At 45.3% G+C, this 16,494-nt stretch overlaps 1 protein-coding gene across 10 annotated transcripts in view; it reads left to right on the top strand.

Moving 5' to 3' along the window:
- The window catches only part of LOC119448894 (beta-1,4-N-acetylgalactosaminyltransferase bre-4), a 174,617-nt gene that overhangs the window by 18,853 nt on the left and 139,270 nt on the right, over positions 1-16,494 (top strand). For 5 of the 10 annotated variants that reach the window (XM_049666073.1, XM_049666066.1, XM_049666067.1 and 2 more), the window contains one exon: positions 5,094-5,326. The exons of 1 other annotated variant lie outside the window; for it this stretch is intronic. In XM_049666073.1, the coding sequence (XP_049522030.1) occupies positions 5,114-5,326 (213 nt within the window). In that variant the 5' untranslated portion in view covers positions 5,094-5,113. Of the gene's footprint in view, positions 1-5,093; positions 5,327-10,798; positions 10,984-16,494 lie in introns of all 10 variants that reach the window. 4 more of the 10 variants (XM_049666071.1, XM_049666068.1, XM_037711672.2 and 1 more) reach the window with 2 other exon arrangements.

Genomic DNA, 16,494 nt, shown 5'->3' with positions numbered 1-16,494 from the left:
GTATAAATACTCCGAACTGCTAGTTGATTGTGGCAGTTCGAGCTCACAGGACAGTTACGAGCGTGTAAAGAGAATGTTTACGTTTTAGCTGGGGAGCTGGGCGTTCTCGCTACAGATCTCGAGCTCACCGGATTGGTTTGTAATCTGAAGGTACTGCTTCGTCCATGACATTTCAGTGCAAAGGATGTTTTTGAGCATCCTCGATTTAGCTACTATACGCTCTTTGATGCTGCAGTGCTCGCCGACGTTCTAAGCATACACTGACGGAACTGAAAGCCGCATGGCTTTGACGGCACGAAGACAATGGGATGAAGCGAATTGGATGAAGAAACTTATGACGATGATGAAACGAACGCGACGCCATCACGACGATGGTATGACAATGAATGCATGACAACGACTGCGACTATGACCGAAAGACGACGATGGCACATAACAACGGCGTCATTATTACGATTGAATCACGACATAATGATTTCGATGACTTGATGAAGATGAAGTGCCGCCGATCTAACCACGACGTGCGCCCGTCGTGGTTTCGGTGCGATTCGCCACCCGCGATGTATTGAGGGTAACACCATCTAGCCGTGTTGCAGAGAACCAGGGAAGCATGCTTTGCATCGCCGTGACCGAACTGTCAGCTCTTAATTGCAGAACTGCATGTGTCATCGCCAGCAATTCAACCAATGGAAGCTCCTCTAAACAGTAAGAGTGCATTCCGTTGCCGTGAATACACTCTTTGGCATGCATAAGGAAAATCCTTGAACGGGATAATTTTATTGCCACGTTTGCATAACTTCGTAACGACAGGCTCATCATTGTAGGAACTGCGGGTGTAACCATGCATGAATAGAAAAGTTGGACGCGATAATGGCGCCTCAAAATGAAACTTCACAGCTTCGTTGATTGACGGGCACTTATTTATTTAAACTTAAAGCAGACATTTCAGTCAAAGTCTCGTACAACAGCGAATGCGTAGTTCACAGCATGCAGGTGTTCAAATAAACTCAACAATAAGGGGTAGACTATGGGCATCAAATAAGTAAATGCCGACCCGGCTCCTTCGAGGTATTTAAGCTGCGGGAGCCGCTATTAAACGCAAAACGTGACACTGCCATGTATTTGGCTCTTACAATCCGCAAAAAAGAAGACGACAGCTTGCACTAGGCCGCGCAAAGCTCAAGACACAGCAAAGCTGCCCGAAATGCCGACAACGCGTTCCACCACGTTGCAATGCCGACAACACGTTCCAGCAGACCCGCTGCATGAATGCGTCTCTCTCTCTCTCTCTTGGACTTACGGACATCACTGCGCGCTGCATAGCGCAGCTTGCAACACCGACAGAATGTGCCAATGCCGTCACCGCGTTCCACCGCGTGGCAATGCCAACAACGCGTACCAGCAGACCCGCTTCATGAATGCTTCTCTCCCTCTCTCTCTCGCTCTCATTTTATCTCTCTCCCGAGCATATCGTGCAAAACCTCTCCTTCTCCTCGCAGATCATTGGCACGTGCGCGTACGAACACGCCAGATCTGGACGAAGACGACGACGCTCGAACCGCAATCATATGGTTCGCATAAATGCATGTTCTGAAAGCGTGGTCTTGGCCTAGTTCACCTTTTTGTTAGGCAACTTGTCTCCCGGTTATTCTTCTTACGTGATGTAAACAGTCCTTTTCTAAGAGAAATGTTACAACTTCGATTAATGAATTACCTTCCAGAAATAGTTGTGTCGTCATCGGTCAATGATGCACCACCTGCTCCTTGGGGCTTCTTGAAAGAGGTTGTTGAAGGCTTTCACTTTCTTAAAGCTCGCTTTAGCTTGGATTATATTTTCACTGCATCCCGTAAAGAAATTTCTGCTGCCTTGATAGACACATTGTTTCCTGTTCCCCATTATCGTGCGCCTTATTTGGAATGTTGCTACTTAGATGTACTCAAGCGTGTCCGTCAAATGATCATTCCTCCAGGGATCAAAACTTTTTTCTTTAACTTACATTCGGCAACCCTTCCTGTCAAAACCTGGTTAGAAAAAAGGGGCTGTTTCGTGCCGTGGTCTACAAACTGCCGTTTGTGTCCGCATGCTGAAACGATTGATCACTGTTTTGTCGATTGTAGGGATGCCGTGTTCTTCTGGGACATTCTACAAAGAACACTTAAAAAAGATTTAGACATCACACCATACACAATTCGCTTCTTACCTTTTAAAGATTCCTGTGACCCACCATATGACATGTTCATAGTACTTGGTCTACATAGTCTTTGGCGCAGTAGAATGTGTGACAGGCACGCTGAACCACCGCGAAGCACTCGGTCGTTTTTTCGGGAATCTGCTGCCTACGTCCGCAGTGTGTACGCTGCTCAAGAAACAGCGCCGGACTGGTTGCCTTTATTGGACGCGTGCACATGCTTGCCTGACTTTTGAATATGTACCTGTAGCGCCTTGTTTCTTGTGTTGCTGAAGAGTCTGCTCCCATGTAATAAAGAAAAAAAAAAAGTGGCTGCATAGCCTAATGGTTACGGCATTCGTCTTGGGACTGTGGTTAAGCGAGTTCAAATCCCGCCCAAGCAGCAAAGCTTTTCTTTTATTTCTTCTTTGATTGCTGCTGATGATAGTTTCTTGATACGAACCACAAATTACTGCTGGAATAAACAGCTTTACTGTTAAAACGACGTATTCTCGTAAACAATTGCACAAAGCACCCTTTGCTTCGTCTTGCAGCAGCACAAGATCTCGCCAGAGACATTGAACGTGTGGCATCTGAGCATTCTTACATTGATACACTTATACTGCAGATGATACACTGATATATGTAGAAGTGTGTCTATATGCAATATCCCCGTATTATGTTTAACGGTCTAGCATAGGCGCTTGGCTGCTTCGAATTTGTGCTTCTAGCTTTATTTCGCGATCGTCGTTACTTCATCGGGGGTAATTTAACTTAACCACTGATAGAAGCAGTTGCCTGGATACCCATGCGCTTTTTGCTTGCCAATTTATACGCACCTAACAATTTTCTCAGTATAAACAGTTCACAACCACCACTCTAGCAGAAAAAAATTACGAAATAACGCTCGGTACATGTTCTATAACCTCTTAGACTTGCGCGTGGTTTCCTATAATGCACATACGACCCTGACGGGACGGAATGCAGGTGAGACCCTGACTGATGGCCTCCATACTTCTCATAAAGCGTGCATCATTACCGACCTTTCTCTCTCGCTTGAAAGCCAGTTAATGCACGTCTGATATTATCTGAAATATAACTCGCCAACGGGTATACATACGTCACGGCTAGGCACTTTCATATCAGCATCATGCTGTATAAATGCTTATTCTCTGTAACGAAAACTGCCTAACATAAGAAAAAAATGCACGATTACAGTCTCTGTTTAGAAATGGTAGAAGCAGGCTGCATTACTACGTTAAGCTGTGCACTGCCCAGTGTTCTGTATTTGCAATGTTCCTCGTGGCATTTGGGTGTCGTTATGGAAGACATTCATTGAAGGCATTCTACAATGACAGCTGTCTTGCGTCTAGAATCCTGTTTTTTTTTTCAATGAGTCTGGTGGTAGGGAGATGACATTTTATAGTGAAGGTTAACTGTTCTGCGTCATACTCAGTTTAGTTTTAGGGGAAGGCTGCACCAATAGTGTTAAAAAAATGGCAGTTCCAACGCACAAACTAAAATATATGTGATGTGAAGTTTTTTTGAAGCCGGTAATTAAATTCTATAAGTTTTCCCATTTCGTTAATTCGTCTTTGGCGTAACGGAAACTGTTGCGGTCGTGTGCTCTGGAAAACCCGTGCTACGCAGTTGTGACCAATCTTATATTTGCGTATATTTCCTAATTTCTTCTTATTTATTTCATGTGTACCGGGCCGCTTCTTCGCCAATAAAAAGTTGTGGCTATGTGTCATGGTATGGAAATCATCGCAGTCATTATCACCCTGCCGATGTGCTTCGTGCCCAATCACCCGTCGGGGGTATTGTGCCATATTCGGAAGTCGTAATCAAGAGGCGGCAATCGCCTCAAAGAGCTACTTGGTGGCGCGATAGCTACTGGACACTTCTTCGCCAGTCCCCTGTTTCGGGTACGTGCCCGTAGCATGGAAATCATTATCGTGATCAACGCGTAGGTGCCTTCTGAAATACCTAGTGAGTGTTGGCACGATATAAATACAGATGATTTTGTGGCCTAAGGAGGGCAGAAGAAGCACTAGTTCACATTTGTAGTGGTGACTTCGCTGCGCCATAGCGTCTCTAAGTACGAGTACCGATAGTTTGTTTGTCAGGTGATGCTTCTTTGTGGCTGTCCGCGCTGTAATAAATCCCGTGAAATAAAAAAAATATCCATCTGTGGCCTAATGTTTAGAGCATCGGGTTGCTGTACTGGCAGCCTGGGGTTTGCTACCCGGCGCCGGACCCACTTCTTATTTAAATGACGTTTGTTTTAATCGGCGAGAACCCAACCAGTGACCAACCAGCTGACAGGCTGCCGACCAACCCAGGCGATACCATGGGATAGAAAGCGAAGAAAGCTTTGCTTTAAAACACTTTTTTTCCTGCGTAAGAATAACTGCAGCGTTCCGTTGAGTGCTTATGAATGTGAAGCTGGATAAAGAAGCAATTAAATTAACGCGAAACTCAGCATCACTATTTTATCGCTTTACAAATTCTCTAGTGTGAAATCCTTGCAGCTTCTACTTTGTTTGACATTCTCGCATAGGGGCAGCACTTATGTGAAGAGGTTGCTTAGGAAATCATCAATTTACGTTAGTGAACAACTCCGAAATACGTACGCCGACGTAAATTACTTACTGACAGTGGGGCTTTTGAAAACGTTGATTTTCCGCGCACTTTCTGAACGTCGCCAGTAAACGATACAACACTAGGTATTCTTCGATATAATAGTACACGCTGTGCCCCCGTATAACAGTCTGCTTGTGCGGGCTGCGGTAATATTCGGCTTTTCGAGACCCCGTACATGGCCAGAAAACTTTTGAGCCGACTGTACAAGCCTCACAAAAGCAGGGTTTAACTTCCTTCCATACCCGCTTTCGTTGAATACTTTCTTTTTGGCTATTTCAGTCGGCGACATCCCAATCAAAATGGATGTGCCATCTCTCGAGGCTGTAGAGAACGAGTTCCCGGAAGTCGGGCAAGGAGGTCGCTTCGGGCCGAAGGAATGTACTTCGAGACATAGAGTTGCCATACTTGTTCCCTACAGGAACCGCTCCAAGCACCTCAAGATATTTATCTACAACATCCACAAAGTACTCTCTCGGCAACAGATAGACTACGGTATCTTCGTGATTGAGCAGGTGAGATACAGGGTAACATTTGTTTTTGTTGCACAGCTACATTCACATGGACCTGAGTTTCGGATAAGCTATTCACTGCCATGATTAGAATTGTGACTGTTTAAAGTGGAAAGTCCTTATTTTATATTTGTGACTCTCAGCTTCCATAGTCAACAGAAGGCAGTTTTGATTACTTGTTTACTTAGCATGTCAAAGTGTATTGGCATGCTTGTTTCAGATAAGTTCGACGATGCAAGCAGATATACCGGTGCGTAAGACTAATGACAAGTCGAAGCACTTTAACCGATGTGCTTAACCCCAGTGAATTTCATTGAAACGTGGGGTCCTCATTGCAAACCTCAAAAGTCAAGCCTCTCTTGACGTTTCCATTTGCGTCTAAAACTCACACCGGGAACAACATGCCTACATAGCCAGCATACAGCCAGCTGTTAAACAAAAGCCTCATTCTACAAATGTTGCTGTTCTTTAAAGTTTCTTTGCTTTGCAGCCGTTACGTGTACCAAAACGAGAGAGCAAATCAATGTTATCACGAAGCTTCTGTAGTCTGTCAATCAACTGCGGCAGTTCAGAGTATTTATAAGAATAAGTCTTGACAATATTTTGGCGGTAATAGACAATTCCACCTGGTCTTTTTCATATGCACAGTTTCCGAGTATTGATACTTGGATCAACTCCATGCAACAAATTTCTTTCCAAGGTGGTGCAAAAATTTGACGGCTTCAACTTGAATACAATATTATACGCTGTGACAAAGTACTTGTAAGGACAAAATGCTCAAAAATGTTATTGTACGAAGCCCCAAGGACAGAAGAGAACAGGTCGATTATTGCAAGATAACCTTATTACTTGAAGCTCCATAGGACGCGACCAATTTCTTCAAATGGAATCGGTGAACGTGAATCTGCCACTACCGGCACTGGAGCCAATGCGATGTGCACGCTTCACGCGAGAAACCACTGCGGAGGTGAGCATCATTATGAAAATTATTGGAGAGCAGCAGCGACAAATGACGCAATATGGTCAAATAATGAAAACTTTAGTTGAGTCACTCAGCCTAGACAAACCAGTGCAAAAGCTTGTGGAGCCGGACATTTTTGAAGGCAACCACCAAAGACCTCACCAATGGCTATCCTTTTGTGAGTACGCATCGGAAAAGAATAAGTGGATTTCTGATGTTGAAAAACTTTAAAACATACGACGTTATCTTCATGCCACCGCTAGGAAATGGTATGATTTGCAGCTTCTTGACAAGGCAGCACCGTGTTGGCAGAAGTGGAAAGTGAGTTTCCTGGCTGCTTTCGAAATCAGTGCTGTAAAAAGATGGGATGCTGCTCTAGGTTACCAGTATGCATCAGGATCTCCTCTAGAGTATGTCCTTGAGAAGCGTCGTTTGCTGCATGCCGCTGAATCTAGGCTTGTCTCAACGGCAGTTCTTGCCTTAGTGATGCAGGGCCTCTGTTTACACATTCGAAATGAAGTTCAGATTAGCGCCCGAAGGACCCTAGACGAGTGTTTGCAGTGCCTCCAGAATCTGTTACCAGGAACAGAACTGGAACAGGAAGGCTCAGTGTGGAGGAGACAACTGGTTTTAATAATGAGGACGTGAATAAGTTGAGTCCCCATAAGGAGTGCTCATCCTCAAATAACCATGCATGAAACTACATGCACAGTTCGGGCCAATTTGCTGATAATGCCTGGAATAGCGTCGAATACAATTCTGTCAGTGCACAAGATCAAGCACCCTACCCACTACAACCAAAACTCGGTGAAAGTCATCGGCATCACCGTAACGATCACCATGAGACGGTGTATGTAGTGTCATCCTGTTTACTGCAGGAACCTCTCAAGATCGATGGTGTCGAAATGAATACCTTGGTAGACAGTGGAGCTTCAGTATCAATTACTAACAAGAATCGATTGGGCATTACTTGTTTTCACATTGGCAAAGCTCTTCGCATACATTGATACGATGGTTCGGTGAGCTTACACAACGAGTGGGCGTCTGTAGTGATTGAATTTGAAGGACATTTAGTCACCAGCCACGTGCTAGCGATCCAAGATGTTACATGTGACTTTCTCCTGTCTCGCCCTGACATGAAAAAACTCAAGATTATTCTTTATTGGGACTACAAAGTGCTCGTTGAAGAAGACTCAACAGTGAAGACAAATGCTGAGATACCTAGACCACTACGAGTAATTCAGTGCGATGAAGACATAAGAGTTGTGTATCCTGAGCTCGTTTGCGTGGGAAACTACCCGCCAGCAATGAAGTCACAGAAGGTTCCATTTGAAATTGCTGATAAAAAGGTGGTACGAACAGCTCCATACAGCATGTCTAGAGAAAAGAAGATCTGGCTTAAAAGGAAATTGCAAGCAATGTTAGAGGCTAATATTATTCGACCTTTCGTCTCACCCTTTGCCTCACCCATAACAATTGCACCCAAAGAAGATGGCACCTTCCGTCCTTGCACTGATTATATTGTCCTTAACCAGCAAACGGAACTTATACCTTTCCCAATGCGAAAGATAGATACCATTATAGACGAAACAGGTGGATGCCACTGGTTTTCTCGCATCGATCTTTGTAAGGGGTTTTGGCAAATTCCACTTACTGAAGACACAAAGAAGTACACCGCATTTGTTACGCCTTTTGACTTATTTGAGTATAATCGCCTGCCGTTCGGTTGGAAGAACTCTCCGGCTTGGTTTCAAAAGATTATGAATGACACATTAAAACTGCACCTAGGCATTTTTTGTAATGTCTACATAGATGACATCATCGTTTTTTCTAAGACTAAAGAAGAACACCAGAATCAACTCTCTCAAGTCCTGAGTACCCTCAGCCACGCCCACCTTAAAGTGAACGTCAAGAAAATCGCATTTTTAATGAGAAGGTTGCGTTCCTCGGCAGGGTTTTCGACGGGTCTACTAAAAGCACAAAGCACGATTCTGCTGAGAGAATTTCAAAGTTGGTGAAAGCCGTACGACGTCCACTCTCACCGGGTGTTTCTAGGCCTTGCTAGACATTTCAGGTCCTTCATCAAAGACTATGCGGTCAAGACTAGGTGTCTTACACGCTTGAGGCAAAAGGACGTGCCGTTCCAATGGAAAGGCCTATGGCAAACTAGTCAAACTGATATCGTCAGATCTCATCCTCCGCATACCAGACTTCTCCTTGCCTTTCGTGCTCAATACTGATGCGTCGCACTACGCAACGGGTGCAGTTCTATATCAGAAGTCACCACGACAATCTGCTCATCAAAAGCACTACGTCGTTGGATATTACAGCTATAGAATGAAGCCTGCTGAAGTCAATTATGCTACCGCAGTAAAAGAAGCGCTGGCAGTTTTAAAAGTTGTACAATATTTTATAACCTAACTAGAAGACTCGAAGTTCACCATTTTTACCGATCATCAAGCTTTGACTCATCTCCTAGGCATGGCACAACCAAAGGGTCGAATTGCGAGATGGGTTAATTACCTACAGCAGTTCGACTTTGACGTATCACATCGGCCTGGCCCACTACTGACAGATGTGGGCACCATGATTCGATTACTTGTCCACGAGACAAGCGAACACCCAGAAGAAATAAATCACGTCAAGTTGTGGGAAGGCACTGGGGAAATGAAGTTTGTGGACGGTAAATTTCACGTGCCATCGACAAAGTTCCCAAGATACTTCAACTATACCACGACAGTCCAGAGTCGCGGGGACATGACGGATTCTGGCGCACTTACAAAAAACTGCTGAAAAGGTTTACTTGGCCAAGTATGAAGGACGACATCAGAAACCGCATTCGCACGTGCCGCCTATGTCAAGTGAACAAATTGAAATCCCAGCAGATGACAGATGTGATGATAACCCCAAAGCATTCACGCATTCAATTTGAAGACATCCACTTGGGCTTCGCGGAACTTAAAAAGAAGGGAGAAGGCACACGGAAAACTCAAGCGTATTTTACTCAGTATCGACGAATGCACAAGAATGATCATGGCAAGGCAGGAAAAGAAGACGCCAACAGTGTCATTGCTCTTCTTCAAGCTGAATGCTTGCAAAACACAAAGACGATAGTGTGTGACAATGGCCCGGCCTTTCGGAGCAAAAAGTTAGCCAACTGGACAAGAAATCATGGGATTACACTAAAGTATTGCTCACCCTACCATCCTGCAGCAAACGGTTTTGCTGCACGTGCTATAAGGGACATCAAGCAATACATGAAGATGTACCCTAAATTCCGAGGTGGCTGGAAGTGCTACCTCGAGGCTCCTACAAGGCACCACAACAGGAGCGGGTTAGGATGCAGTCCTCGCTTTGCCACCTCTGGAATTGTGCCTACTCTCCCTGCGGATTGTGAACTCGGCATCCTGGAGTAGCTTGCACTGAGTGAAGTCAAGAAAAGCGAGAGACAAGGAGACGCCTACAGACAGCGCATGAAGAGGATCTTCGACAAGAGGCGAAACAACGACATACCAGATATAGACGTGCAAGACCGAGTCCTAGACAGGAAAGGAATTGGAAGTACCAACGCTACGTTTTACGGACCCTTCCCGGTGGTTAAAACGGCATCGCAGTACGGTGTGTTTGGTGGACTATTTGGTACCTGGAAGCCACCGGTGATACAGAGTGCGCCTCAATCGGAAACGTTTTCAAATATTACACCAGGAGGTGTAAACAGAAGAAGCCGGGGAGGGTGAAGCGTACTACTTCGGGAATGTGAAAGAAGAGGAAGAAGAGGAGTTGGCGGAGAATAAGATTAAATGTCGGACAACACCCGTCTTACTGAAGTTATGTCTGGTGGTTAGTTAATCTACCCGGACCGCTACATTACTAAACAGCATTTTTGTGCCTTTTAACTATAAGCTATAGGTCGTTGTCGATCAGCCGGCAACTATCCTGTTCAAGCCAGCTTTATCGAGCAAAGCATTTCATACAGCGGAGGCCCGGATGGCGAGAAATGTCACGTCTGAGGAAATGTTTGCTGCTTCAGCTCGAGACAGTCGGGCCGCTTGCTTGTTGGCCACTATAAGAGTGATAAAGCTACTTCAATGAAAGCATAACGCATTGTAAGCTGCTCTTGTTATTTGTACTTTTTAAACATTACGACTACATATCAAGATAATGCTTAAAAGGTCTGCGGTATTCAGCACTTGATGTTCCTGTAGAATTGGGGTAGCGCAGATATGTACACGGACACCAGAAGAACCGCACAATGACAAGCGGCAGTCTATATTTTATGTGTTCTAAGTAGGACACAGAACCTCCCCACCTCAGGGTGTTACCGGGCATAGCTCGGGACAATGTTTCAACATTAAACGTTTCTTTCTCTCTCTCTCTAAATAGGACAATTCGATGGAATCATATAGAGTAGCCTATAATCAAAGTGCCTAGCGTCGTATTTACTCACGAAAGTACAGAAAGCCTTTCGTCATGGAGAAATAGAAACAAGCGGGAATTAAGCCTTTTATTTGCAGGGAGACGCCGCTGGCTTTAACCGAGCGAAGCTGCTCAACGTCGGTTACGTCGAATCGGCAGCCTTGTACGGCTACCAGTGCTTCATATTCCACGACGTCGACATGGTTCCTCTGGATGACAGAAATGTGTACACGTGCCCAGAGCAACCGAGGCATATGTCTGTTAACGTCAACAACAAATCCACGTAAGCAGACCGAATTTTTATTGGCAGTATTATCAGGAAAGTATTTGCTTGCCTTTATTTCCTAAACATGTCAGGCAGTCTCACGAGCTTTCACGTGTAAATACAGCACCATAATTGATAACACTAGCTGCAATAAAGAGAGTACAAGCAAAATGTTTCTACGTAATAATAAAGACTGAAGATCAATGGATGTGCTGTCTGAGTAAAGAATGAACGACACTGACAGACTGAACACTTTTAGCCTTATGTATGCCTATTCAAGGGGTTTTGGCTCTACGAGAATTATTTTAATAGGTAGTACTGATCTATCTTTGCTAATTGAGTACGTGTCAATATTAACACAATAACTGAGAGAGAGAGAGGCAGTAAAAGAAAAACATGTGAAAGGCAGAGAGATTCCGGTTGACAACTTATCACAGCCGGATGGGGTAAGGGCAGAAACGATGACGAGGAAAGAAGAGCAGATAAAAAAAAAACACGTTTCAGGCACTGTAGTACTTCCATCAGTCCCGTTGCAATTAAAAAGCAAGCCAGTTCTGGCTGACGTCGGCTGGAACCAGGGTAAAAGGATTCTGGCTTATGTAAGGGAACGGTTGTCAATCTTATCGAGCGTGGTGCTGATGGTTTTTGACTTTGCATTGAAACGACGACAATCATAAAGAAGGTGAGCTATTGTTTCTTCGCGCACACAAACTTCACATTCCGGATTTGTGGTCATTCCGATGAGGTAAGAGTATGAATTAGTCAAAGCTACTCCACCCCATAGGCGACAAATGAGAGTTATTTCCCGTCGTGATAAGCTGTGCAGAAGGCGGAGGTTTTGTTGAAGGTCCAGGGAACAAGTGGCTGGTTCATAATGTCTGCGACATTCCATTGGGTCAATGTAAGCTCGCAAGCGAGCGAACGGAGCTTTCACACTGCATATGTTCTCGACAACGGGATAGCAGCGCAATCGTCACGGTGCTGTGTAGATCGAGCTGCTATGTCTACTTGCTCGTCTCCAACGATAGGGATAGAGAAAGTGATTGTGAATAGAAACAGGGGCTGTTTTCAACAAACCCTTTACGGAGCACCACTCAGCGCCGTCGCCAACGATGACAACGATACACATGATACTATGCTGGAAAATCGAGAATGAGGAGACTGCACTCAAAAAGCTAGATGCACGCAGCCCACCTGCATGTGGGTTGCTGCGATTGTACTTTTGAGTGGCTGATGCCTGCTGCGGCTTTACACTATTACCACGTTATCTGTAAAGCGTATGCAATACACATTGCAAGAGCGATGATTCCTTTGAGATCACTACCTGAGCGGTTAGAATTGGGCACCATGCAGTACAGCAACAAAAATAACGGGGGGGGGGGGGGTTGGGGGGGACGAACGCCGCTGTTCTTGTAGACGAAGAACTGCTTGCAGTAATATTCTTTTATTGTATTTTTATTATCTCTGAAAGTAGCTTAGTCATGGTTAAGTACACATAAATCAGCTAATTAATAAATGTGGTCACGTGGATACTCGCGCTTTACAATTATACTTAGAGCCGAAGAAAAGGATGAGAGAAAGTTTCAATAATAGCTAGATCGTTAGGTGTGGTTGCTCATTATGAGTCGGAGGTAATGTATGTTGTCGAGCAACAGTTCGCTTCTACGCAGTAGAGAACACTTTCACGTGTGTTCCGCAATCTTTTTATTAGACTTCTTGTTGCACATTTTTCTCTAGAGGAAAAGAAGCGCTTCATGTTTTAGCTCTAACAATTACAGCCGCAGCAAAAAATACACTTTAGTTCGGGCTTTTTTAATAAATGCATGGGATGGTGAACTTGCTTTTGTCGGCAACCACTGCATGAAATCCGTTGAAGTTTGTAACATATAAAAGAATACTTTAACTCTAGGAAGCGGATTTTCGATTTAGGCTGTCAATGTTTAGTGTCAAGCCCTAGCTGCCTCATTTCAGGCATATTGTGGTACGTAGGTATTTCCTGCGGGTAACTCTTGCGGGAAACAAACATGGCTCCTGCCGGAAACAAACAGATAAATAAGCTCAGAAGTCTCTTCCGGTTGCAGGCTGGCAAAGACACATACTTAGGACCCCATCGAGTTCCTGTTCAATTCTTGAAACTTGCTGCTCAGGCCACGGTCGATCTTTACAAGTAACACTAAAATTGTCGTAAGGACAAGCACGTTACCAATGCGGAATACCAATCTGGGCCAAGTCAATCGCGGGCATGCTTGTTTCATCTCGAATTCGACTAGCACGAGAAGTGTGGTGCGCTCGTCACGCTCCAGTTTCTCGTGTCCTTGCCCCATGACAGCTCCCGCTTTGAGACCCCGTCTGCTTCCCCGTCTCCGGGATCGGCCCACATCCCACAGTACTTTCGTGGTAACAGCTAAGGCTAGTATAAAATTCTAGAGGCTATACCGCACTCGTGATTGGCCCTAGTCAAACAGTTTTTAACGTTTATTCGCCGTAGTGCAAATTTCATCGCCATTTGAACAAACACCACATCAATCAATCGATCAATCAATCAATCAGTATGTTATTATGTTTTGGCAAGATAAAATGCACAAATACATATATATACACAGACATAGTCCACACAGTCAGCGACTGTCCCGGGACCGGCGTGAAAATTATTTAAGAGAAACAATTGAAACAGCCGATCAAGCAAACAAAGGGCAGAAAAACAGCGACGAGGGCGATTCAGAAAGTAATGCCTCCAATCCCAATACTTTCCCAATAGTACTACAAGCATCTGAAAGTCTTTATCATTATTGCACTGATGTTTGGGCTGTAGAATGTCGCTTACCTCACCTTCGTATCTCTTCTAGTTTCAGAGTAATCCAGCAGTTCATTACAGAACTGCAGCGCAATAAAACACAGGGACGACACAAATAAAGGACCAGGACGAGCACTGAACTTACAACAGGTTTTATTGTAGCGTATTTCATGCACAATCCAACACAGACGTCATTAGCTGCATGTGCGTAGAAATGCCATCTCTTTATCTGAGAGTTTCTTACCTCTGGGTCGGCCATAGTGCAGAGTTTGGACAGCCTGTTAGGTGCGGTGAATACGACTTTTACGTCGTACCACTGGGACACATTTTTCAGGTTGTGTGAAAGCTTATGAACATACGGAATCACAGCTACATTCTGCCTGCACGGTGCGCTGGCTTCACACGTCTGCGGGTGAAGGCGCATTTTCTTTAGCAGGCTCTCTGCCACCGTACAGTCCGGCCGGCGTGGCGAAAGCGGTTTTCTCTTTGTCAGCCTCGTTGATGCCCTACTGAAAATTCCATATGCCCCAAAACACCCATATCCAATAATCCGATATGAAACATATAGGATCCCATACAAAAACCTGTTTTTCCTATATGTCATATGATGTTATTGGTTATAGGAGTTATGGGGAATACGGGGTTCTTTCAGTAAGGTGGGAATCTGCCAATATTCTGATCGCAGATAAGGCTAGAAAAATATTCCGCTCCCTGTAGTGTGTCTAAGGCGTCGTCAATTCGAGGCATGGGATATACATCATTGCGTGTAATCTTATTGAGCGCTCGATAATCAACGCAAATGCGAATGGAACCATCTTTTTTCTTCATCAGAATTACAGGAAAAGCCCAGGAACTGGATGAAGCTCGTATAATCTTTCGTGCTAGCATGTCATCAACTTTGTCTTCAATGACCTTCCGTTCCGACTGCGAAACACGATATGGGCGACGGCGTATAATTGCAGAACCTTCGGTTTCAATGCGAGACACACTACAAGGAGCGGAATAATTTTCCAGCCTTGATCTGCGATCAGGATATTGGCAGATTCCCATGAAGGAGGCTGACAAAGAGAAAACCGCTTTCGCCACGCCAGACGAACTTTATGAATGTAATGTAATGCCATTTGGCCTCTGCAACGCTCCAGCCACGTTTCAGCGTATGATCGACACTGTCCTTCATGGCCTAAAATGGAAGACCTGCCTCTGTTATCTGGATGACATCATTGTTTTTTCTTCCAGCTTAGCTAACACCTGCAGAGATTAGACGAAGTCCTCCTATGTCTTTCAAATGCTGGCCTCCAGATTAATACTAAAAAGTGCACATTCGCCATCAGAAGCATCACAGTCCTGGTCACGTCTTTTCAGAAGCTGGCATCCAACCAGACCCTGAGGATATTGCTGCTGTGCTTCAATTCCCTTGTCCATCTAATCAAAACATTGCGCAGCTTTCTCGGCCTGGCATCTTAATTTCGCCGTTTTATACGCAATTTTGCTGCAATAGCAGCTCCGCTACATAAGCTACTGGTCACCGGCACCTCTTCACATGGTCCAAGACTGTGAGTCGGTATTCAAGCCTTAACAAACACCTCACTTCAGGACCAGTGCTTCGCCACTTTGATGAGAGAGCACCCCACTATATTCCACACGGACGCAAGTGCACAAGGCAACGGAAGCAGTGTTCCTGCAACGGGGGTCCCGCATCTATAGAACAGGTTGTGGCGTATGCCAGGGCATGAAAGGCCGCCGAGCGATGAACGGAACTACATCATCTGAACGGAACTACGCCATCACAGAGCAGGAATGCCTGTGTTATTCTGTGTGGCTGTCATCTATGAAGAACGTGTCAGGATTCCGTGGGACGCTGGCTACTGCGCTTAGAAGAATATGATTTCACGATAACGTACAGGTCTGGCAAATGCCATCATGATGCAGATGCACAGTCTCGAGCCCGCTTTCGCCTTTATCGATCATGCGCACTGCGCGTCTTACCACGTCTCGCTCTAACGCAGCGCATGTCTCGTACCAGAGCACGCTAATGTCACTGATGAACCTCAGCTTTCTTCACGCTCCGATTTCACTGCCCTTCAACCACGCAGGCTATAGTGTCGAACACTCATTGAGCGCATTCGCGGCTTAACTAAACCACCCAACAGCCGCTTGCGACGCCAGCTTTGCCAATTTCGCCTTGAAGGCTTCATCGTTTATATTTGTCATCCCGCGGGTAACAGTGGGACCCAGTCATACCTCGCTGCCTTTGTCTTCAAGGTTTGAAGCATTTCATGATGACAATCGCCCCCGGCCGCTTTGGCTTCCACAATACCTACGGCCACATCAAGACCCACTGCTTCTGGCCTGGATTGTCCTACAACGTTGGTCAAATACCTTGCCTTCTGCGCGTCGTGTCACACCGTAAATGGCTCCATCCCCTCCCTCCCGGTTTTCTCAGCCTCTGCCATGTCTGACCAAGCCTTCCGAGTTGGTTGGAATGGACTTATACGGCCCCTTGCCGTTGACGCCCCTCCGGTCACCGTTGGATCGTCACTGCGGTAGACCATCTAACAGGATACGCCGAGACTCTTCGACCTGGTGCTGCTTCTGAGGAGCTGACTTTTTTCTTGCAATCCATAGTCTTGCGCCATGGTGCTCCTCGCGTTCTTTTGTCCGATCGTGGCAAAGCGTTCATGTCCCACGTCCTCGAGGAGTCTTGCGGGAGACTAATACGAAGCATAAAACCACTT

This window comes from Dermacentor silvarum, chromosome 4, assembly GCF_013339745.2.
Source record: "Dermacentor silvarum isolate Dsil-2018 chromosome 4, BIME_Dsil_1.4, whole genome shotgun sequence".
Taxonomy (NCBI): Eukaryota; Metazoa; Arthropoda; class Arachnida; order Ixodida; family Ixodidae; genus Dermacentor; species Dermacentor silvarum.
Note: the sequence above shows the minus strand (reverse complement) of the source record. Positions and strands in the feature narration are given on the sequence as shown.